This window comes from Poecilia latipinna, unplaced genomic scaffold, assembly GCF_001443285.1.
Source record: "Poecilia latipinna isolate Pla-1442-1.1 unplaced genomic scaffold, P_latipinna-1.0 Scaffold991, whole genome shotgun sequence".
Taxonomy (NCBI): Eukaryota; Metazoa; Chordata; class Actinopteri; order Cyprinodontiformes; family Poeciliidae; genus Poecilia; species Poecilia latipinna.
The window spans coordinates 120,661-145,020 of record NW_015113607.1 but is presented as its reverse complement, the minus strand read 5'-3'; the positions used below and the strand labels follow the sequence as shown (position 1 = coordinate 145,020).

The 24,360-nt window shown below is 40.1% G+C and overlaps 1 protein-coding gene across 1 annotated transcript in view; it reads right to left on the bottom strand.

The window, feature by feature from the left end:
* sorcs2 (sortilin-related VPS10 domain containing receptor 2) overlaps positions 1-24,360 on the bottom strand; it is a 49,190-nt gene that overhangs the window by 15,151 nt on the left and 9,679 nt on the right. Inside the window, exons 5-12 of the mRNA XM_015050449.1 lie at positions 24,012-24,130; positions 20,220-20,309; positions 12,056-12,235; positions 9,918-10,064; positions 8,545-8,647; positions 8,064-8,140; positions 7,757-7,848; positions 2,038-2,145 (exon numbers count right to left, since the gene is read on the bottom strand). Coding sequence (XP_014905935.1) covers positions 2,038-2,145; positions 7,757-7,848; positions 8,064-8,140; positions 8,545-8,647; positions 9,918-10,064; positions 12,056-12,235; positions 20,220-20,309; positions 24,012-24,130 — 916 coding nt within the window. The remainder of the gene's footprint in view (positions 1-2,037; positions 2,146-7,756; positions 7,849-8,063; positions 8,141-8,544; positions 8,648-9,917; positions 10,065-12,055; positions 12,236-20,219; positions 20,310-24,011; positions 24,131-24,360) is intronic.

The window sequence follows — 24,360 nt, the reverse complement described above, 5'->3', positions numbered from 1 at the left end:
AAAATTCATCTTTTGTTTCCCTTTAAATATTTACGTTTGTCATGGTAGGGCATCACCCACAAATAATCTGTCGACGTGTAGATTGTGTTTAATCGATGTTGAGACACGTGGATCTAAATAAATGTCTTTTTGTTGAAAGTATCCAACAGCTTTGAAGATTTTTTTCGTATCTCCCTTCGCCTCCTGCTCACTTTGTGTGTTGCTGAGATAAATAGAGGTCTCTGTCCAGCCTGTAGGCTAATAGCTAAAATAAATGGACCTCCGTGTCACATCATATTTATACACCAAGGAAAATAAAAGTCATTAGAAGTTCTAAGAAACTCCAATTACAATTAGATTTGTTCCCCAATGAATAAATATACTGGACCTAAAAGCCAGATGTAAAAAATAATGTTCAATGTGGGGGAGATGTGGTCTCACTTCCTGACCTTCTGGGATCTGTTGCTAAGGAAGTTTAGGATCCACTTACACCGTTACCTGCCACGGCCCGGTGGCTGCTCTTAAAACTTACGTTTTTGTCGGAAATGCCCATAGATATATGTTCAGATCTGAAAATCTGTAATTACTTATGGGTAATTCAATGTTGGGAGTCGTGTTTCAAGGTGTGGCTAAAGTAGGCCTGTCACAATAAGCAATAAATCAGTTAATTAACCACATGAAGTATTAAAATCAGCTCAATAATTTCCATTTGCATAATTTAAATGTTTTTCTCTTTCTACCAAAAACTGGACGACAGAAGTCTTCATTCTGGTGACTTGGTCTCAAGTAGAAATTGTTTGAACAATTTTGTTTACAGAGACTTTATGATTCATTTTATTTATTCCTGTTGTTTTGTTTATCTGTTTTGGATATTTAAGATGTCTTCCAGTTCCAGTGTTAAATGTTTGTTAGAATTCAAAGCTTATTGATCTTTGAGAATGTGTTATTGCATTATTATGGCATTACTTGAAAACGGTCTCATAACAACAATATTATCGTTTATTGCGATAACTTCTGGGACAATTCATCATCTAGCAAAAGTTACTAAAGAGGCTAAAGAGGCAACGTAGCTCAGAAAATTACCTTAAGGATAAGAATAATTCTAAGCATACCCTCAGTATAACACTTCATGTTGCTCTAAAGTGTACCATTTATCCTATTTAAAATGCACAGATCTGCTGTACCTCGCTGGACGTTGCTGGCTGGCAAAAAGCCAGCATGGAGAAAAACACACAAAAAAAACCAACAACAACAAAACATGCCCAGATCGGATGTGGTAAAATGTCAGAGGGGAAAGAAACAGACAGGAGGGAAGGCCATGAGGCTGATTGGGCTGTTTTCTCCCTTCCACCTCCACTGTAATGGCAATTTAGAGGTCAAGACAGAGGAGGGGGGCTTTGAGGGAAATCGGGTGCGAGAGCAGCTGCGGTTAGCACCACGAAATTGCTTGACCCGCTCCAACAAATCGCGCAAGAATCGCTGTGATGGAAGAGTAACTTGAGCCCCCTCCTCAAGCACAGTTTGCAGCCTGGAAGGTTCTGTCAGATAACTCATTAGAAACGAGCAGAGAGCAGAAAGTGTGAGGAGAGCTCGGGCAGACAGCGCTTGGCATTGCTGTGAAAAGAACTTCATAATAACCTTTTAGCATAATGTTTTTCAAGAGCTCTGAGAAATGCACCTCTGCCTCTTTCTGTAAAGAAGACATGTCGCCCAACTCCCAGACTGCAGAGAACCGAGCTTTAAAAAAAAGAAAAAAAGGGAATCAATGTTTTTTTTTTCCTTCAAAACCAGCTGAGGTAAGTTGGCATATGCTGTAAATTATGCAATGATCCTGCAAAATAAAAGAGAATATGATTGAAAAAGGGAGAGCTACACATGGAAAACCGCATGTTTTATCTATGCAGAGGAAATACTCCATTGTGTTGGAAGAACAACCAAGAACTTGTCAAACTTAGTCAAACCAAGTTTGTTCCAGATTGGTAAGTGTCTCCCAGTAACAGGCTCTCAACCAGATTTAGTTTTTATTTGTACTTTTGGGGGAATAGTTTATTAACTCACGTCATGACCAGAGTTTCGTCTCCTGGTTCACTCAGGAGTCCGTCCACGAACACAGATGTGCTGGTGAAGTTGTGAATGTTCCAGGTTCTGCCTTCATCAATGCTGAACCTGAGAAAAGAAAAGCATTAGCCCATATCAAAAAAAGTTTAACTTTTTTATTAAGAAACATGACTAACACGCTTTTGTTGGCTTCGGAAAGCACATACCTGTGCCAAAAATCGTTTTGAAGAAAAATGAAAAGCCGTTGCAACTATTTCTTTCCAACTTGTACAACAGAAAAAAAAAAACGTTAAATAGTAGAGATAAAAAAGGCAAATATTTCATATTCTATTCAGATTTGTTACAAAAAAGTAAAAAAATCTTTTAACTTCAGCTTTAGTTCACATTATTTGACACGATGCCTGATGGACTTACTGGAAAAAAGAAGAGTTCAAATGAACTTAAATCACTCTCTCCTCCTACAACCAATGCAATCCGTTCTGCATCAGAACAGCTGACTTCAGAAAATGTTTGACCTACAGAAACTTGGACAAGAGAAGTGCTAAAAGTTCCCCGTATCAAAAATCTCCAAAGTGAAAAACGGTTGAATCAAAACTTAAAAGTCCCAGAGAAAGCGAGGTACAGGAAATTACACAGGGATCTTTTATCAGGTGCAAATCTCCACCCAAAACTCTGGATGAAAACCAAACTCGTATTTCAGGGGCTTCTTGGACCAGTGAACCATTAATGTTTCATTTCTGCTCTGGTAATAGAGGAGAGCCAAGAAAAGACCGTTCAATCAGGTGTCAGCACATTTCATCATGGCAATTTAAAAGCATTTGGTGTTATTTCTCTAAGAAAAATGATATTTCAAGTCATATTACTAAACACTTACAGAGTTTTACACGTTTATTTTAGTATAGTACCTGGTTTGTACTGTAATGATGGCGACCAAGGCCCTTTGAGTTCCTCAATAACCTTCACTACCTTTAAAAACCAGGCTGGTGATTAATTTTCCCCACTGTGTAGTTCTGCTTGTTATCAAGAGGCAGATAATTAGTGGCTCGCAATGATTTCCAAATTACGCTTTGCATTAAACTCTAAAACATTAAAACTGGGCGCTAAAATCCACCACAGCAAACCGAGAGCTGAATCTTCATACCGTCTTACTGTGGTAAGCAAGTTGTCGTGTTTTGCTGCATGTTCAGCTTGAATGATCCCTGAGAAAAGAAATTAGCTCACTTTAACTTTAGTCAATATTAAATATACCACTTAAGAGTAGGACTGTACAACATTGGGAAATTGGATAGTACTATTATCCCAACCAAAACTCAGTCAGTCATGCCTCGTTCCCATAGAGCGGTACGGCATGGGTCACTGTGGTTCGGTAAGCTACTTTATGGCCCGTAGTAGTCTTGGAACGTTTCCACCAAAAGTCGGACGTTAGACGGTTGTGGTTAGACCCGAACGTCTAACTTTATGTCTCATCTTTGTAACAAGCAGCAACGTTTTTCAGTCCATCAGTCAATGGACTGCGAACCGCTGACCTGAATGTTGTGGCTTTTACAACGGAAATATAAAAAAATAATGCACCAAATGACATCGAACTGTGGTTCAACGCTCAGTTGAAACAATGCCTTATTATCTTAGCCACTGCAGTGAGACTCCATCCAACAGGATGAATATCTGATTATCATGCAAAGTGTTCATTCGTGACGACTGGAAATATCAAAAGACTAAAGCTGCATTTTAATCAGTCCTTAACTGCTTAACGTTGTTGTCCATGTGGCGATGGATAAAGTTTCTGTTCTATTCAATATTCATAAAGTGCACTCTGATGTAGTGATGATGACCAAGAAGTTCAAAGTATTCTTTAAAAACACAGGATATTAGCACGATTAGGTTGTGTACACGGTTCTCAAAGGGTCTCTTTGGGAGTGACAAAGATGGACAAGGTCAGGAATGAATGCATCAGAGGAATGACTCATGTCAGATGTGTGGGGAGATAAGGTGAGAGAAACCAAGCTGAGATGGTTTGGACATGAACAGAGGAGAGTAGAAGGATGCTGAGGATGGAGGGAGACCAACAGGAAGACCAAAGAGGAGATTTGAGGATGGAGTGAAAGAGGAAAGGAAGGTAGCTTGTGAGAGAGAAGACGTAGAAGATAGGGTTACATGGAGACAGAAGAAAGGTTGAGTAAATGCATATTCTATGTATGAAAATTCAGAAAAGTCCTCATAGTTTGAAAAAAATGTTTTCCTTTCCTTGATTTTGACTCTAGTTGACTGAATACGATTGAGGGTTTAGAAAATACATAATATAATATCAGAACACGGCTGTGCAGGCAGGCGAACCCAGTTTGCTATTAAATTCCTTTTTTTTTTTTTTTGTAAAATAAAACAAGAAGAGCCATCTGCTCTCCTTTAGTCACCGTGCCAACAATTTCAGCTGTCGACAGTGGCAGTAGCGCTGAGTAAGTGTGACTGCGTGATGGAGAGGGATCAATGAGGAATCAAGCAGTGTCTCGCTCACACAACACGGCAGTGTGTTTTAATGACGCTCTTACCGGGACGACAATAAGATAATCAGCAGTGAACGCGCACAGCGAGGGGGGAAGACAGCACAGATCAACACAGCTACTGAGGATGCAGCCGCAAAGCCTCATTATGCATCAAAGAACAGCTGAATCTAACAACGTTGGAGGTCTCTTTTCTGTCAACACAACCTGTTGGGCGCTGAATCTGAGGGCTTTGTAATTGTTGGAATTACCGCTCAGGTGTACGGATGACGGAAATTAGTTTGGAATTACCAAAGCGCTTTTTGTTTTCGTTCTGCTTCTATCTTCCTTCGGAGAGAGAAACAGAGAGAGAGAGAGACACAGTGATCCCAAAGACGAATTAAGAAAAATGTTACGTAATCACGAGGCTTTGATGGGCGAGCCTTTAACTTAAACTCTGGGAAAGATCAGTCGGATACTGATGAGATCAGAGAAGCTCTTGCTCTTGCAACTTTGTTTAAAGTACAAATTCTGTCAGATCAAACAGAAAACAGCAACCTAAGAAATGTTTCTTGCATTGTCAGGTCTTGATTTGACTTCAAATCATTGATCATCCGCTGGGCAAGAATCACTTATTAGCTCAAACATGGCAGTTTATTAACTAGCTAGCAGCTCCGTACATCATTGCACACTGATCTTATAGACGGCTTCATGCTACAACGTTGATTCCATTTCGACATCTCTCGGTAAAACAACCATAAATTGTGATGTAATTTGGGGAACGTGGGGTGATGAGATAAAAACGACATAAAAAAAAATTATGCAGAGATAGAACAGCAGCAACAAAAACAAACATGGCAACATTTCATACAGGCTCACTAAAATTGGACAATAATAGACTGGAAAAACAATTGCTGGTCCAGTGAGATAATAGGATCAGAATTTGATGGAGAACATGGATCTCACCTGAATTATGCAAAAATAAATAAATAAATAAATAAATAAATAAATAAATAAATAAATAAATAAAATCAGGTGAGATCCAGGCTGGTGGTGTTGTAGTGATGGGCTCACTTCTGCTAATCCGCTAATTTTGGAGCTAATTTTTCAATTAGCCCTCTAGTCAGCTCTGAAAACATTTAGCACACTCAGCATCCCCTAAATTAACTTTTCCACATATATTTGCAGAGCTAATTTACGTGGCTGCTTTGTAATCTGTCAGTTGAATAACATCGACATCTGTGTTGAAGTTTTGGTTACCGGCTGAAGAAGTCTTCAGACAGGTAGCGGTTTACGCCACCAAATAAGGTTATTTTAAATTACATCCAAAAATAAAATAAAGCACAGACAGTAGAGAAGAAACGTACATACATCGTAGTCTTTGAAGGGCAGATATAATTTGATTTAATGCCACCGCTTAACGCTTTAGCTTCCACTAAACCCTGTTGGGTGTAGTGATGTAGCATTAGCAGAACTAATGTTTATAATTAGTGCTTTAGGGTCAAAGTGTTGTGCTTTTGCATTCTTGGAGCTATTGTTTAGTGCTTTAGCGTTAGCACAACTAACTTTTTAGTTGCAGTGTCCGCCTCTTGTTCAGCGACCTTGAAGAATTAGGGTGATTCTGAAGGTCGGGTCCAACAAGAGAGGTGTACCTAATAAAGTATCAGATAAGTGTACATCAAGCTTTTCTAAAGCACATAACAAGTTTATATGTGTGTGTATTAATATGCACAGTTTAGATTTGCTGCCGTTTGAATTAGCCACACAAAATGACACAGCTTTCAAGATTTAGGAAAAGTTTAAAACATTGTAACAATCAGCATCTTAATCTCTGGTACTAAAGCAGAAATCATTCACGGTAATTAACCAAAATTAAGTTAATGGCACACAGCTAGTTTCCCAAATAACGCTACATCTCACCACATTAAAACCACATCAGCCTGCAAAACAGAAATCCGTCACGTCGGAGGGAACCTGGGAGGCCTCGGAGCGTGGAAAACGCCTTTAGATGGGCTGCAAAACGATCGCTGACACCGGGAGTGCGCGCCAGTTGGAGTTGCAGCAATAACAAATGATCCACTTTACTGAGACTGCGAAATAGTTTCAGCTTAAAATAGATGCAATAAATCAGTTTGAAAAACCCTGGGAAAAAAAAAAATCTGCATTCCATGATTAGCTGTTTTTTTTTTTTTTATCCTCATCCAGAAGCTCTTTAACAGAGCCGTTACACAAGAACACACAGATTTTCTGAGGCCAGAAATATAAAACCAACAGCTTGTTTTTTTTGTGCTATGTCATATTATGTCATCAATCAGGATTATTTGACTAATATTTGAGGTTTCTCTCTGGGTGAAATCTTTCTTTCTCAACTCGTTTAGAAACAGAAACGCCTTCAGAGGTCAGGTGAAAGACTGAGTCCATCGTCTGAATTAGAGCTGAGCCACACACTTCTGATTACATCTCTGCTTTGGGTTTTCATCATAACATTCCTATTTTAGGCCAAAGAGATAGCATCCTGTTAAGCTTGTGATAGCCTGTGTGAGAAAGGGTGACTGTCTTCAATGGATTCCAAGACTGTAGCGCTGCATTAGCTTAGCAGAAATCTGATTAGTTTTTAAATACTTAAAGGAGAAGGCATGTACCAGTGGTGGCGGGGGGTCACCGCTAATGCTAACCGTGAAGCACTAATCAGCAGCTCCGCTAACTACAGCAACACCTACACGGTAGACAGCGGAAGCTAATTCTAATGCCAAAGCGCTAACTTCAATTCAAACTATACTTGTCTTTGAAAGACCACAACCCTCAAAAGCACCAATTATTTCTGACGATATACTTTACATGTTCCATAATGCTCTTGAATATTGTATTCTCAAGTTCATATCTTCTTTTGTTCATGTTTAATTTTCTTGCCATTTATTTGGGGGAGAGAAAAAGAAAGCAGGCCTAAGGGGAGGAAAAGGACATGCTTCAACCACTTCAAAATAAAAGCGTGAATATAAATGTAAACTTCACATCTGTGTTAAAGTTTAAAAGTCAAACTTCAACACACATGTCCATGTTTATTAAAGTCATTAGCTTATGAGAAGCTAAGTGCGCTAAGTGTTTCCAAATTTAGCAAATAGGCTAAAGCGCTAAACTTAGCTCCGCTACTAGCAATTTAGGGGAAGTGTGCGCACCACTGGCAGTTTGTAATGAAGCTAAAACAGTAAATAAGAGGTAGTAAAGAGTTGGTGTAATCTTACTTCAGTATCTTGAGGGGAATAGACGTGTCCTTGATGGCAACAATGACTCCACCGTGGTCCAGGTACAGGATGTGATGCTCCTCCTCAAACACCTTTAACAGGAAAACATTAAGGATTGGAAATTACTTTACCAATGGGAACAATTCAGTGTTTTTCTCATGATCAGCTTCATAAAGCACAATTTTTTTTTTTTGGTTTAAAAGAAACCTTGGTTAGAAATTGGATATTCTATCTCCAGGTTTTTCCTTGGAGTAAAAAAAAAAAAAAAAAGAAAAAGAAAAAGAAAATCAGTCAAAGCATGCTGTACCTGTCTCCAAGTCTTCCCACAGTCTGAAGTGATGTACATCTCCTCCTTATACTCTACAAGTTTGGAGCCAAGGTTACCTGAGGGAAAGATGAAAAATGCAGAGCTGCATCAGGAAGAGGGGACTCCCGAAACACACAACAGAAAAAGTCAGAGAAGAGAGAGGAGGCAAACGAGCAACAGGGCTGAGAGAGGCAGGTCTACAGAGAGCTGCCACACAGAGCAATACAGCAGGATTTCTACCTCAGGCCATTTTTATTCATTTAGTTATCTTCCCAACAAATGCGCACTACTTTCAGGTTGTATCTTGAAAATTGACAGAAACCCACGTTCTAAAAATTCCATTTAAATTTCCGTCTGTTTTTCCAGTCGTTTGAGTAAGAGTTTTTGTTTTTTTTTTTTAAATCAGGGGAAGATAGGCTTATAAATTTAAAAGAAAAAAAAAAAAAGCAGTTTTAATGTGAAAAGAGACGGTTCCACTCACCAGCGCCCATGATGAGGCCCGGAGCCGAGTCTTTAGTGTGGACGGTGCCAGAGACGTAGGGATTGTCGGCCCAGCGCAGGTGGAGGTGGAGGTGGCAATCCGGCTGCAGCGGAGCAACAGGAAGGACGGTAAGTTAGCATACTGTAAACTTCAACATTTCATCTGCAGACCATCAAATTTCAGCAAAGACGGACATCTTCGCTGGGCGATTCTGCCGTAAAAAGGAAAAGATTGTAGCTTTGTTGACCTCAGCCTCAGGGAAACCGTTAGCATTAGCTCGTCTTTATGCTAGGTTGCGCTTAGCGATATTTTCACCATCTGGATTTCCTTCTACAGGCAGTAAGATTAACCATCCTCACGCTGAAAGCTCATTAATCTCCGGAGCTGATCTCCAACAGGTGGGAGACAGAAGATCGAGCCTTACAGTTTTTCTCTTGACGCACCGCCACATCTTCCCCCCTTCACCTGCTGCGTGGGCTGGGGGGCGCCGTGCCCCACGGCGTCACACAGACAATATGTGTTGTGTCAGCGCCTGAAAATGAAGTCTTCTCCGTGCTTGATAGATGTGGCGACTTAAATCCAGGACAGCAGATATTTTGCCAAGCAATTTTTTTTGAAGTATGGGGAGAGCCCATTGTTATGACAAGGTCAGTATCAGAGATCTAACGGCTGTGTGTGTGTGTGTGTGTGTGTGTGTGTGTGTGTGTGTGTGTGTGTGTGTGTGTGTGTGTGTGTGTGTGTTCGTGTGTATACATGTCTTAAAGGTGGTACACAAGCGTCAGGCTCATATCTGCACCTGTCTTCATATTTTTTTTTAGCAGATGGGAGCGATGGTTCAAATAAAGGAGAACACTGGTGCTCCCCTCTGCCTCCCGGCCGGGTGTGATGTATGGAGCTCAGAATACGGGCGGGGTTTGGGGGGAGACGTATGGCTCTCTGCTGTCTAACCTTGCGAAGCTGCGACTTTGACAAGAATCTGGTGTGCATTCCTCATACCACAGCACTCGTCCTTTTCCCCTTTATGTTCAACGCAGAGACGGAACGATCCGTTATCGATATCTGTATATGCCCCGATGTTAAAATAAGAAAATTCTAGATCGGGTATCGGTGACAATGTGAAGCCTTGTCGTGTGTCATTCATTTAGCTAACATACCTAGAGTATCAGCAAAACCATACGAAAAAAAACCCCACACACAATAAAACTTCAAAAAGCCCCTAAATATGGTTGGATAACTTTGGGATGTTTGCCCTTAACATGAGTTGATTCATTGCCGTCAAGAGTTTATCAACTTTAAAACCATAAAAGCTTTGGTTTTAGTCATACTTGTGACTTGTGTTGCAGTTTGGTAAAGATGAAAAATGGAGCACTTACTACTTTGCACCTGACTGGTTTGCCATTCATGTCCGTGGTGGGCGGGGCCAGGGACTCCCAGGTCCGCCCCTTGTTGAAGGTGATGAGAGTCGTCACTTTTCCATCGATTTTCTGATTGGCAAGGAAGACGCCTTTCACCCCACGCACCTAGGAAACAAAGCAGATGTGCTACAAGCTGAAACATCTGGGATTCCATCTGCTAAGCGCCGTGACGATGCCTCTCTGTCTCTTTAAACACCATTTAAGGAAAAGATAGTTTAGGTTGGGGTGCTGTGGTGGCGCAGGGGTTAAGCACAATCCACATAAAGAGGCCTTAGTCCTCGACGTGGCAGTCACAGGTTCAATTCCTGGCCTGGTGATCTTTGCCACATGTCTTCTCTCTCTCCCTCTTTACCTACTTTTCTGTCTTAGCACTTTCAAATAAAGGCCACTAGAACCAAAAAACAAAAACATAGTTTAGATTAACGGGTAGTAAAGAAAAGGATTAAACAAGCTTATCTGTAAACATAAGAGTAATATTACATATATTTCTACTGCTGCTACAAATATATTGTATATACTACAGATATAACAAATGAAGCTTAATACAAGTTGGCATCAACAATGCAGCACAGCTAGCTATTAGCAGTGGAAAAACATTGGTGCAGCATTGGCCAAATTGCCTGTATTCAACCAATTTGTTGCATAATTGGAACTGATTGACGTTGGCTATCAATGCCTAGCATGTTACAAATATTCTGTCCTTGACAACAGCTTCTTAGCTACCGTTAAGCAGGCATGTGAGGAGATGCTGGTAATAACATAAAGACCCTGAACTTCTACATAAATGGCAACTAGCTTCAGCAGAGACCCCTGTAAAACTTTGCTTTTTTTTTGTGGCACTCCTTTGATGATTAGCTGATATTTCTAGTGTGATCAAAAAGTGGAAAAACATTTTAAGCTGCCCGAACCGTTTATTAATACTGCCTCTCAAGACAAACGAGGACAAAACAATAAGTCAGATATTAAAGCCGGTGAGTGCTATGAGAGCGAGCATTTGGCCGTTCACTCAGAGATTTACGGTTGTTCGGTCATTTCATTGGGATGCCTCCCAGTTGCTCTGCCAGAGTGTAATAAAACACACTTATTCTTATATGTGTACCACTTTACAACTGCAGTGAATATCCTAATGTTAATATTGTAAATTTATGCCTTTAATGATGGAAAATGTTACATTTATTCTTGCGAATATTCTACTTTTCAGGAGCCGACAACATCCAAGCTTTTTCTGTGTGAAATGAATCTAAAAATTTCAGAAATTGGCTCGTCCATAGTCAGTTTATTATTGTTTTCTTTTCTCAATTCTGTCTGTTTTTGTGGGGTTTTTTGCAATCAAAATCCCAGATTCTGTGGTGCTAATTTGGGAATATTTGGAAGCAACTTTTACAATATTTGCGTTAATGTATGATGCTAAATGTGCCGTATCCATCACAGCCTACAACTTGACATCAAGTAAGGCTGAGGCAGCAGTCAGGTAAACTCAATGTTTCGGGCCAGATTTGGCCCCCAGGCCTCGAGTTTGGCACATGTGAATTAGGTGGTCTGTGAGTGTTTGGATTTATCTACAATAGATAAATCCTAACTCTGAAAAAGTTTGAGGAACACCAGAACCAGGCCATAATAAAAATAAAAAAAATCATAGAGTTCCACCTACTTTTTGAGTAACACACTAAAGATAGATTCAGGAAACAAAAGAATGTTACATTTTACTAGAAAATCCCCCCCTAAAAAAGGGTCTGAAAGCTTCTCCTACAATAGATAAATCCCAATGAGACCAAGTAGCACAGTAGTGGCTCCGGGCTTTTAATGGGATTTACTGATAGTAAGATTAATGAAGGGAAGTGTAAGCATTATCCCCTTAAGTGTGACTAAGTGGTTCGTTTACTTATAACATCATCAGATGCTCATTTTGTTGCTTAGGACTCGGGAACGCCGTCACCTCGTTTCCACCGATTCCCCGCCAGTGGAAGATCTGGCTTCATTTGTGTTCATAGTTGCAAGTTATAGATTTAATCACTAAATTAATTAATTAAAGAAGAAAATTGGAGGAGGAAAAAAAAAAACAGAACACATTTGTCATTTGTTACGGAGCGCCTCACCTCCAGGATGTCGATGAGGACGCTCTCCTCCGGCTGCTTGGTGCTGCGGACGTTCTCCAGGATCAGGGAGTAGTAGACGCCCTGCGAGTCCGACTGGTACAGGTTGTACGTGTCGGACTGGTACCACTCCTGGAGGGCCAGGAACACCTGGCTCTCGTCTGTGCTCACTATCTGAACGTCCTGCAGGAGGTAGGAAGGGAGAGAGCAGGAAACGGGTGAGAAGAGATACTTTTTTTTTTTAAATCGACGTAATAACCCCAGGTTAAAAACTTCTACTCTGGACAAAGTGTTGTGCCACAACAATTTGGAAAAAGACACTCTCTCTAATATTGCCCTCCAACAATGTAGACAATCCAAGCAATAACAGAAGCGATTGCTCGGTAGTACGGCGGTAGTGAAGGGGTCAGCTGGATGTGAACTCTGCTGTACGCCTCCAAAACCGTGTAATACTGGTTTGACCTACGAGGTTCTGATCCATATCCTGCTGGACACCCTGACTGAATTTGGTGCCCTGAAGAATTGTGTGTTTTTTTACACATTTTTGTCCATTTGGTTTGCAAATCCTGTATATATATATAATAAAAAAAAACAAAAAAAAACCTGAAACTATGACCACAACTTTACGCAATAAGTCACAGGTGGAACTCTGACTCTAACACAAAAAAGTTGAAGTGGCAGTTTTATGTGTTGTAGTGCTGTTTCATAGCACAATCAAGTTACTTTCAGCAAAAATGCTACAGATATCAAATATGACTTAAAAGAATATAAGGATGGAATTTAACGCCTTAAAATTGGGCCTCTGTCTCTTTAAGAAACTTCTGCTCTTTCTGAAACTTCACCTTCAGGAAGTTGTCACAACATGGCTCCTTTATTAACCTTTTAACAACATTTTCACCAGCGTTGTACTGAGAAGCAGCTCCTATAATGAGCTCAGCTGATGTTCTACCAGGTGTTTGCTAATGGTGCTAGCTAGTTTGAAGGAGCTGAGCAGGAGGAAACGAGGAGGAGCTGCGCCAAGAAGGCGGGGCTAAGTCCACCTGGGCGTTTTGCACAGCTGAGTGGTTGCCACTGGAGATGAAAGGATTTCTCAAACAAGCACGAAAGAATCAAGGCAACACTCCAGGTATGTTTTTGAGAGAATAATTATTATGTAAAGTCAATTTTACGTAATACCGCCCCTTTAAATAAAATTCAGATTGATTCCAAAGGGAAAATAAATGTTGTTGTAACTCGTATTAATACAAAACTTTAAAAAAAAAAACTTATTGTAGTAAGAAAAATGAAAAGCCGAAAAGAAAATACACAAAGAAAAGCAAATAACTCAATCCAATAAAAACAGAACCAGTGTCAGCAAGAGGATTTGAAAGAAAACAAACACCCAGTGAAGCGCTTCAAAATGTAAAAAAAAAAAATAAAAAAAAAGCAACAACCATTTGGCAGCTAGAGCAAACTTGCTAAGTGTACTTGTCGGTGCTCCTGGGACTGTGAGGAAAACGGCTTCATCACTCATGAAATAATGTAGCAGCCACACAAGGGCGACTCAGCACTTTCTCTGTGTTACTGATTACATTACCATACCATCTGAAGACAAAACCACCAGCGTGTGGAGGGAAGCACCTCCGAGGGTGTGTGCAATCATTAACACTCTTCCATCTTGATTATAAAGACACACTCAGGCTCAATTACCTCTGGATTTATTTGTCGTTTCGAGTGACGGAAATACAAAAAAAAGGGGGCCGTGCATCCATCTTCATATTCATGAACATAACGTTTCTGATTCAATTAGCCGGCTTTGTTGCAAATTGCGCGCGACGGGATTATGACAAAACGAGCAAACTGAGGAAAACGATCAGCGTAAAGAGGCGTTAATGTTGAACCCAAAGAATTCATGGAAGTGTTCTGATCCCAACCCAACGCCGGTATAAACTCTGTACACATTGATTATGGTTGTGATGCTTATTTGGGACTGTTCACTGATTAGACAAAGGATTCATGAGGAGGATATGAATTGACTTTAGGCATTTTTAACCATTTTAAGTGCTGAATAAACGTAAGTGCGCCCCCGCCCTGTTCCGCTCCCGTCAGTCACACGTCCCAGAAAATTTGTTCTCGACTCAACTTGGAGAGTAAATCAGTAAACAGACATGAAATTTAATGTAATAACGAAATGGATTATTTCTACTTTGCTTTAATGCAGTGGTTCATACACGTCCAGATGCAGTTACACTCAACATGGCCAGGAAACCAGCGGCCGTACAGTTTTTACTCCTCTGAATTAAAGCTCAGATTTACCATCTGAGGCTGACAGGAACTGAACTTCAGGCTATATTGGGCCAAATTTATTTTTTCTAGACAGTCGGATTGGACCTGGGTTTCTGAGGCACATTTAATAAGCCTACAATGCATCCAGCATAGATAACACTAAACGAGAAATAACGTTGCAAAAACATAGGAGTAGGTATCTGACTCTGTTGAGAAAAGAACCTAAAGTCCAGACTGCTAAATGCTGCTGGCTAGTCTGAAGGAGCTGACTGGGGGGACGGGCGATCTGAAACTTGGAGTCTGCACTAGATCCACCCAGGAGTTATGGAGCTGAATGGTTGCCATGGGAGATCAAAGGGTTTCTCAAACATGCATAAAAGGATCAAAGCAAGTCTCCAGGTATGTTTTTGATGAGGGTATAAAAATATAATATAAAGCTCAAAAAAGTTGATTTTACATAATCCCACCCCTTTAAACTGTTAACCATTGGATAGGGAAAGAAACAGTTGGATTAAAAGACATAATTGACTTCATAGTAAATATATAACACTCAAATAAAATAGTGAGTTCCTATGAAAACCCATAAGGACTTTGGTGTATATTATTTTAGGAATAAAAATCTATGGGTTATGTAATAAGCCGCTGTGTTTGATGCATCTCCCTCCCCCTCCCACCCCCCATGACCTCCTCTTCCCCGTTCTTCATTAAACGCCGCTTCACCGCGGTTTACGGCTGACATCCTGTCTCATTCAGCGGCGCAGAGCGGCAGCAGGTGGAGGCGGCGCTGAAAGGGACACCGACCCGCAGCTCCGGCTGCCTTTTGACATTCAGTCAGCCGCGCCGCCCACCGCACCGCAGAGGAGGCGACGTAATCCGCCACTAAAAAGACTCGGTGGAGGTGACGGAGCAAAGGAAACACACGCATATAAACCCACGAGGTTGATGCGGATCTATGTGAATATAAGCTGTAGAAATTGTTTGGGAATGTAATATCTTGATGCCAGAAAGTTATTGAAATTACTTTTCTTTCTGCTGTAGCTCCATGCTGACGTTCAACAGCGTAAAGCTGAGACTTGTGTCAGTGTGACGCAGCAATCCTTCATTAGTTTGCTGACTCGTGTCTCAGGCTGTAGCTATGTAAAAGAACTGCAAGCATTAAAAAAATGACACCATGATACATTGTTTCAAAAAATTACTACACTTTTAATGAGGAAGTTTGACTGAAAAACAGAAAAAATCTGTCAGAGGGAACATTACAGGAAATAAGCAAACCTGCAGACACTTTACCTCTATTATAGGTCTGCACTGTTGAGCTCATGTTAAGGTTGTCGTGTCAAACTGAGTAATATTTCGAACTGTTCAGAGTTTTATTCATCTGAAAGTAAGTCTGCTTTCATCACAATAAGCAATAAATCAATTAATCACAATCTAATTGTTTTCATTTGTATTCTTATGCAGTTAACTATTATTATTATTATTATTGAAAAGCTGTCACTTTGAAACATGCTGATTACATTTCACACACAGCATAATGTAGTTAGTTTGCATTTTTATTATTATTCTCATCATTTTTTTATTTTTACAAAAGTCCTAACTGGCAGTTTTGCATGATTTGTTTTGCTGAGACTTTATGATCCATTTTTATTGTTCGTTGTTTCGGTTGTCTTGCTTCTTTATTTTAGATCAAGTACCAGAGTTAAATGTTCTCTTAGAGTAAAATTTACTAATCTTTCAGAATGTATAATTGCATTATTCTGCCTTCATTGTTATATTAGTTGAAAATGTTTTCAAAACAACAATGTTATCATTTATCGCAATAATTTCCGGGACAATTTATCGTCCAGCAAAATATGTTATTGCAACACATCTAATGTCATCTAAAGAAAAGTCATCTGAGATCATGATGCTGCCACCGTCATGTTTCATTGGAGGTATGACGTTTAGGTTTGTAGTTTTTATGTCAAACATAACTGTTGGACTTGAAAATATATTACAAAAGGACGATTTTGGCTTTTTATATTTCTATGTATTCTGCTGTATTGCTTTCTGCAACATATTAATTGATTCATAACTTCAACATGCGTTACAATGAACTCCAGCCTATTTCCCTATTTGCGACTCAGTTTTAGCAAATTCATCTATTCGCAAAAATTTGGCTTATTTCTGTTTTTTTTTTGTTTTTTCTTAGAGCTTATCTAAAAGAAAATGTTTGAAAGAAAATGAAGCTCAGGAATCTGAAATATCTTGGCACAATGCTAGTTGATGTGCCATTGGCTGGTGTTTGTAAAGCAGCCAATCAAGGAGCACCATTTATCTTCCTTGGCACTGATTGGCTGAAGCCCCAGAAGCAGAAATAAGGAAGACCCTTATCTGTCTGTCTGTCTGCCCATGTCAATGTTAAATGTAACATTGCAGTTTTGGTTAAATAAACCATTTAAATCCTAAATCTGTCCTCTGCTCACTATTTCAGTCAAACAGTTTCTCAGGTTCTCTGCAGCAAGGCTCAGTCTGTGATCAGTGGTCAGGATTAGTGCCTCAGCAGGAACATCTGGGTTTAGTTCTGGGCTCCCAGTCTCACAGCTTACTGGTCCGCATCATCACAACAATTCGCACCGGAACGATTGTCTGAGATTTGACAGCACACACACACACACACACACACACACACACACACACACACACACACACACACGCACACACCACCTCGCAGCCAATCAGCTGTCACAGCCGGATGGACGGCGACAATCCATTCACTCTACTTTCTTTCTCGAAATGAAACTCTGACTTTTCTTTTTCTTTTTCTTTTTTTTTTTATTGTGACGCATTTTATAGTTGAAAAAGCTATTTCATATGCAGCCTAAAGGTTCCCCTGTCTTGCTTGGTTTTATCAAAAAATCACTGACCTTTAAAAGTTGTTGTTTTTTTTTTCCCCCTCGCTGCATTCCAGAATAAATCCACAATTATTCTAAAATATCATTAAATCACAATCTCTAACAAAATCAGCTTATCTATTTATTTGTTTCAAAATAAACTTTTTTTTTTTTTGGTGTCAGGAATGAAACAGTTAAGTGAATAAACTGAATGTCAGGATGCCATCAGTGCTAGTTACAGAGTAGTAATAGTTTGGAGGCTTTTAATCTAATAAAGTAAGTTTACATTTTGCTTTTATGGAAATCTGGTAAATGATTACAGTTAAATTAAGGGAATGAATTAGATTTTTATTTTTATGGTGGCTTTTTATTTCTGGATCGGTGTGATGGAATTAAAGCCGAATGATTATAAGGAGACGCCAGGAGCTCAGATCATCTCTCCTCATTCGGGTTTCAGCACCGATTTGCAGATGTTGTTCCAAAATTAGAAACATCAAATCGTGAAGCTTGAGTTGCTCTCGACGTTCAAAATGGTGTCGCAGGAACAGAAATAATGCAGCAAGCAGAACTTCCAAAGTTTGGTTCTTGGGGTCTGTGCTCTGTCCCGCCCCCATCGTTTCCGTCCAATGGGAGCAATGATCGACAAACCGAAAAGCAACAAACAAACAAAAAAACGTCCACTTTTGGTCCGGACCAACCAAGCGGACCAAAAGTCTGTCCTGGTGTGAATCAGTAACATTCTGTGTTGTCCAACCACCTTGGAAAAAGACCTTTCAGCACCAAGACAATTTATCAGGACTGATCAGTGGGAACAACCTTCTAAATGCAACTAGTGAAATATTAAACCTGTTTTCTACTGTTCCAGCTCCGCCTCAGGTTTCTGATTGCTCCTGGATAAACAAACCGTGAGAAAAAAAACAAACAACAACAAAAACAGAAAAGGTTGGCCATCCAAAGAAGAGATTGGAAGCCAAGCAGAAAAAAGGACAATTATTACCTGTGATTTTACAGCCCAACAAACTCGGTGCATGTGCCTATGCGTAAGCGCGCATGTTGGCGTGTGTGTGTGTGTGTGTGCGTGGGTGCGTGGGTGGGGGTGTGGGTGTGGGGTTAATCCATAACTCGGGTCAGGTCTCACAGGACAGAACCAAACAGCTTTCTTTGATGGCCTCTGCATTTTTTTTTCATTCCCCGAGCTTTTCAATTATTCACAGCAGAAAAACAGCAAAACACTGCCCCACCCCTTACAGAAACACACACACACACACACACACACACACACACACACACACACACACACACACTTTCTCCTAATCTCCTTCCTTCAATATCTCTCCTCAGGGCCCCGTGTCACTGCCAACACCTTACCCCATGTCGCTCTACCTAAAAGCTTTGCAAACTGTGACCTATCTGCTCACCCAAGTAAGAGGACACATGCGGAGAGAGGCGAGACGAGGAACAGGGAGCAACTAGGGCATGTTTTGACTAAACACACACTCTCACACACGCGTCCGTATGCCGACGCTCATGCATAAAGTGATTTATCCACCGCCTCCCATCTACACCTAATCAAATTTTATGTTTTTGTTGTGTGTGTGTGTGTGTGTGTGTGTGTGTGCGCGCGCATAGGTGCTTGAAGGCAAAAAGGATTGTGTATGCGCAATTCAATCCCTTTCACCTTCTTTAAGGATCAGTGAGTGCTGCAGAGACGGCAGCCAAACCACAGGGACGTTGTAAGACGGGGAGCTGGAGTCGAACGAAGGCGACTCTATACGACGACCGACTCCGAGGAGTCTCCTCTGACAGACCGTCAATTAAAAGGGACGATTCTAAACGCTGAAAAACACATGAAGCCCCCCCTCCGGGCTCTGCATGTCATCAGCATAGGTCAATAGCACTCTGACTGGTGTTGCCTTAAAAAAGCCCCCTGTGCCGCTCCGGCTGACAGCAAAGGTTCCCGTCTGACCTTGGGCCGAAGACAAAGTCGTTTGCCGTCTTTGACCGCGCCAGTGACGAGGCACACGGGCGGATCAATGTGCGAGTGTGAATATTTTATGCAGCGTGCCATTTGTAGGGCCGGTGCCGTGATTTATTTGAGGGGCAAGTGCTACGCTAACGCCCAACGCCGATGAGTTTGTGTAAGACGGTGGTGAAACTGATTTCCAGATGCAGGTGGGAATCCCCGGAGCAGAGGGTTTGGATATTTCTCTCTCTGTCTTCTGCACAAGCCTTAGCAAAAGAATAATTTTTCAGTTTTTGGCCCCGGCCAGTTACCCAACATCTACGCAGACTATAGAGAAAATCTCTGAATTCAGAAATATATAACAAGTATGAAATAGGTAGATTGTTTAAATATGTGATAAATAGTAAATGGAGCTTTAGTAAGTGCAGAAGACCACAATATGTTTTACACCACATTCAGTCATTCACTCATTCATGCACCCATTCACACAATGATTGCGGTGAGATACATGGTACCCACAGCCGCCCTGGGGTCCTCTGACCTTCACAAACACAAAGCATCTCTTTATATGTAATAGAAAAGTGTTTTTACAACCTTAGTGTTGCAAAACAGACAGCTGGTAACAGGCGTCTTTCTAAAGTTCAAAATGTTCAAGTAAGACCCAATAACAACCACGTTTGTCTATTCCAGTGGTGGCCAAAGTGGGTCCTCAGGGGCCAGCATACTGCAACTTTTAGTTCTCTCTCTGGTTTAACACACCTGGATCGAATGATGGCTCACTAGAAGGTTTATGACATGCTGAGGAGGTTGTTACTACCTCCAGGGAGAAAACTGAAACATGCAGAATGCCGGCTGTCGAGGACCCACTTTGGGCACCACTGGTCTATTCCAAAAAGAAATTTAACTTAGTACATATGCTTAGTAAGATTCCAGTACAATTAGTGTCTGTACTAACAAAGAGACTTAATAGAAAACGAGTCGTCATCCCTGAGGAACACCAGAGGTAACGGAGGTAAACTCATGGACTGACACGAGAGCTGAGAGTTACTTCAGCTTTGCTGCTCTTTACCTTCGGCAGGGCATACTTGGGAAACCTCATCTGGACGAACTCATTGCGCCGATACGACACATAGTGCTTGGTGCGATTACCTGTTGTGACCTGTTGAGACGAAAAGAGAAAAAGACACCAAATGTAAGCATCAGTTCATAACGTTGCTACATATTCTATACAAATATGACATTTAGTTCCAGAAACATTGTATCTGATAACATAGGACCTTCTTAATTTACTTTCTTTTAAAGTTAGGCTTTAAAAGACTCGGTATTCTGTGGAGGTACTCCGTAAAGCTTACTAACAGCAAGTTCCAATAGATGGAAACTTACCACAAGATTGAAAACGTAAAACTTGAAAAAGAAAAGTGATAGTATGGCTATAAAAGCACATAAATGTAAGTGTAGGCTGAACTTTTAAAGTAATTTTCTGTCATTGGAAATAAAAAAAGAAGATAGTGAACATCAGCCTTGTGCAACTCACTGGTCAGGCAGGAGTCACTATTATCATTAGTGGCTCACACATGTTGTGAGGTGAATTCAAAGAAACTGCCTCACATTGCAGAGATTTCCACGTAGAAAGGGATAAAAATGCGAGTGGCGCTGCCCTCCAGCTGAACCTGACTTCACCAACGCAGCTGCAGACGAAGCTTCATAACAGCCTGAGATTGACGGCAAACTGAAGCCGAACATCGGAAATCTAACATGAGAGGTTCACCTACCACTGCACTTCTTGTACATCACCGGTCATCTTCTTTTATTGTCTTTTTTTTTTTAGCTAACAGTAAATCTTTTAAAACCCTTTCTGAATCTGATGGATAATTAAATGCTTTTGAAAGCATCTACAGAAGGGGAATTTATTTCTGTTTCTTTCCGCTCTTGTTTGAGCAAATCTGAATTTTTGTCAGCTCATTTAGGAGCTGTGCTGAGAGGCATTGGCTTTGATTGAAAAGAGCAGACGAGCATGGGGATGTGTTGAAATGCTAACGAGCGATTTGACAAAAAAAAAAGAAAAGAAAAGAAAAAGCGATGAAACCGACCAAGTTTTTAAAACAGAATCGGCTAAAGGAAGGAGACAGTGACGGGATTTCAGAAGACAAGCGGAACAATTAAGTGTAACTAGACTTTATTCTCAGCTTTTGACAGGATATTTCTGTTTCACTGATCTATATCTGAGCAGAAGTAGGTTAGTAGTATTTTCTCTTGCTGTATTTGATTTTGTACAGGAAGATAAAAATAAGCCACGATAGTAAAATTATGAAAACCCGTTTTCATATCGTCCTGTGTACTGTAAAAACTGACAGCCATGTTAAGTTAAATGCACATATTTTTTCTCATAAACTCCACTTTTTACAAGTTTTATTTTAATACAGAACATACATTTATGAGTCTCCACTATTTGACTTGAACCTATAAATTGTTCTGTTTTGAAGCTTTTCAGCATCGATTTGATTCATACCTGAAAATTGACTTTTATGATAGTTTTAAGGCATTTTTTTGAACTTTCGTTTCCAGTGGAAAGGATTAGAAATATGTTAGTGTGGAAAGTTTTGAAGGCTAAGTCAGTTGCTTGGTTTCTTTTAATTCTTTTGATTCATTTGGCACTTATGGATAAAATAACCAAGTGTTTCCATAATATAATGATAAAGTGTTCAGTCGAAGAACAAACAAAAATTCACATAATGTAGTTCAGGGGCTTTTTTAAAGTTACTTCTTAAGAGTCTAACATAATGCACATAATTCATATGATGAATCATACATGCCTATGAATATTTGTGATTGATATCTGATATTAAAAGGCTGTTCTGTGAGTTACATTCATATTGTGTTGTAACTAAAACAGATGTTAACTGTGATGCAACTTTTTTTTTTTTTTAACTTAATCAAGTGAAAAAACCTGGAGGCTAATTAAGCGTCTTGGGCTCTTTTGTTGCTCTGGTTTCTTTGTTCATTAAGGAAAGTAATTGTTAATTATATGGCAACATCGTATACAGAATCACAAAGTAAAAATGTAACACAACTTGGTTAGGCTAGAAGCAATAAAAATAATTCACAAAACAGAAAAACAACATTAGAAACCTCCAGAATTTAATTAACTCTGTGTAAAAAGAAAAATGTCCAGTAAGTTTTAAAACTCAAACGGCATCATGAAAAGAGAAAAGAGGAAAACTAAGGAAACCACTGAGTTCTGGCTTGTTGACCTTAATCAATGCATCATAATTACATGACTGTTCTTACATAAAAGGAGTTTGTTTCTTCAAAGCTCTGAAGGTTAAAGCAAGAGATGCAAAATGGATTCCATAATGAACTTGTAACCAGATACAATCAAGCTCTTTTTCATGAAAAAGATTAAATATCTTATTAAAGTCGCCCTGCTAACAGTTTACAGTAATGACTGAGGAATACCAAGTCAAAACTACACATGTTTACAAGGAAACAAACTGCTTTCATGGTTTTATTTATTATATTTTCTATTTTGGAACTTCACAGGTCCCAACACTGCACCTTGAGGAACCCCAAACATCAGATCTGCTTGGTCAAATGTGAACAGATTTGCGGGAATCCTCAACTTCCTTCCAGACCGGTAAGATGGAAACATTTGAAAACGGTTCCAGACTATCAAGTAAAGTTATTAAGATTATAACTCATAACCCTGTGCATTAGTGGAACAAGTCAGCGACGGGGCGGGGGCGGGGCCAATTACCGGGCCCCTAACAAATCACCGGGCCCCTGACGAGTATCACCTGCGCTGTTGGAAACTGTTGACGTTTGTCGTTTGATTTTTACCCAGGAAGCACATCGGCTAAACCGTGAGTGAGAGAGTCACTGAGACTGACTAGTATATATTCCATTGAGGGAAAGTAACTTTAACATTAAATACACATTTCTCAACAGGCGAGGGCGCACTTTCTTCGTCTATAATCAGACATTTAAGCGACTTGAAACCATTCCTCCCTCCCTGGCACCTCCAGACCCGGGCCCCCGCCATAGCTCCACGTCTGACCCTGTGGTGGGTGAGTGATACTGGGAGAACTGGGTGAATTTCTGAAGAATAACTATACATGACGTTGCTGCTCCAAGGCATTTCATTCACTCCAACAAGTAATAACAAAAGCGAATGCTGCAAACACACATTTACACACATTCGTCCACATGCGACACAGAGACGGAGCACAACCCAGCAGTATATGACCAATTCATCTCATTACAAGGACTCCGCTCTGCCGTACCACATGTATATCTTCCTGTTATCGCATGCAAATGGGATTCACTTATTGGGTTTGCATGCTTTAGTATACTGTACTGCATGGCAAGTCTATTACAGAGGAAATTAATTCAGCACACAATCCCAGAATAGCAATTCTTTTTCGATTTTATGCACACCGCAGTGCATGAAGAGTTATCTGGGCAGGAAGAGTTTATCTAGAAAAATAAACTGTCTGAAAGTTAAAGGCTCAACTCTGAAGGCAAACGCAGTTACTAATAAAATAAATGCATGTCTTGTCTGACGCGTCGTATCAGCATTTAGGACGTGCTTTTTTAAAAAGATGTTATTTAAAACAAAGATGGCTAAGTTCATACTAGTTTGTTAGTAAAATCAACACAGGTAATGCTGATATAACTGAGAAAACAAAATCTAAGTGTTTTTGTTCGAGTTTCCAGTTCAAACATCTTGGTACACTTAATTTTTTTTTAAGCCAACACTTGCTTACCATTGATGAGAAACTACTAGGTCCACTGGGTAAATATTTCATTTGTATTATGGAAAACATGTCCTGTTATAGATTAATCCTTTATTGGTCATAATTACCTTAACAAATATGTAGTCATCTTGCACCAGCAGCGAATTGTGATCGATTCTACCCAGAAACTGGGCGGTCAGCATTTTGTCCGAACAGTTCTGGATGAGGCAGGTAACGTAGAGGTGACCTGCAGAGAGACACGGAGGAACAGGACGGAAACATTGGTTACCGTTTAAGAATAAAAACAACTCAGTCCTTTCTATGTCTATTTTGAATATTTAGCCAACCATTATTATTATTATTATTATTATTGGATATTCTGTAGCAATTAAGACTTTCCGATTTGCTGTTCACAGTATTTGTGGATTCAGCAATTTGCCGATTCTTCTATGGAACAACAATCCAAATTATTCATGG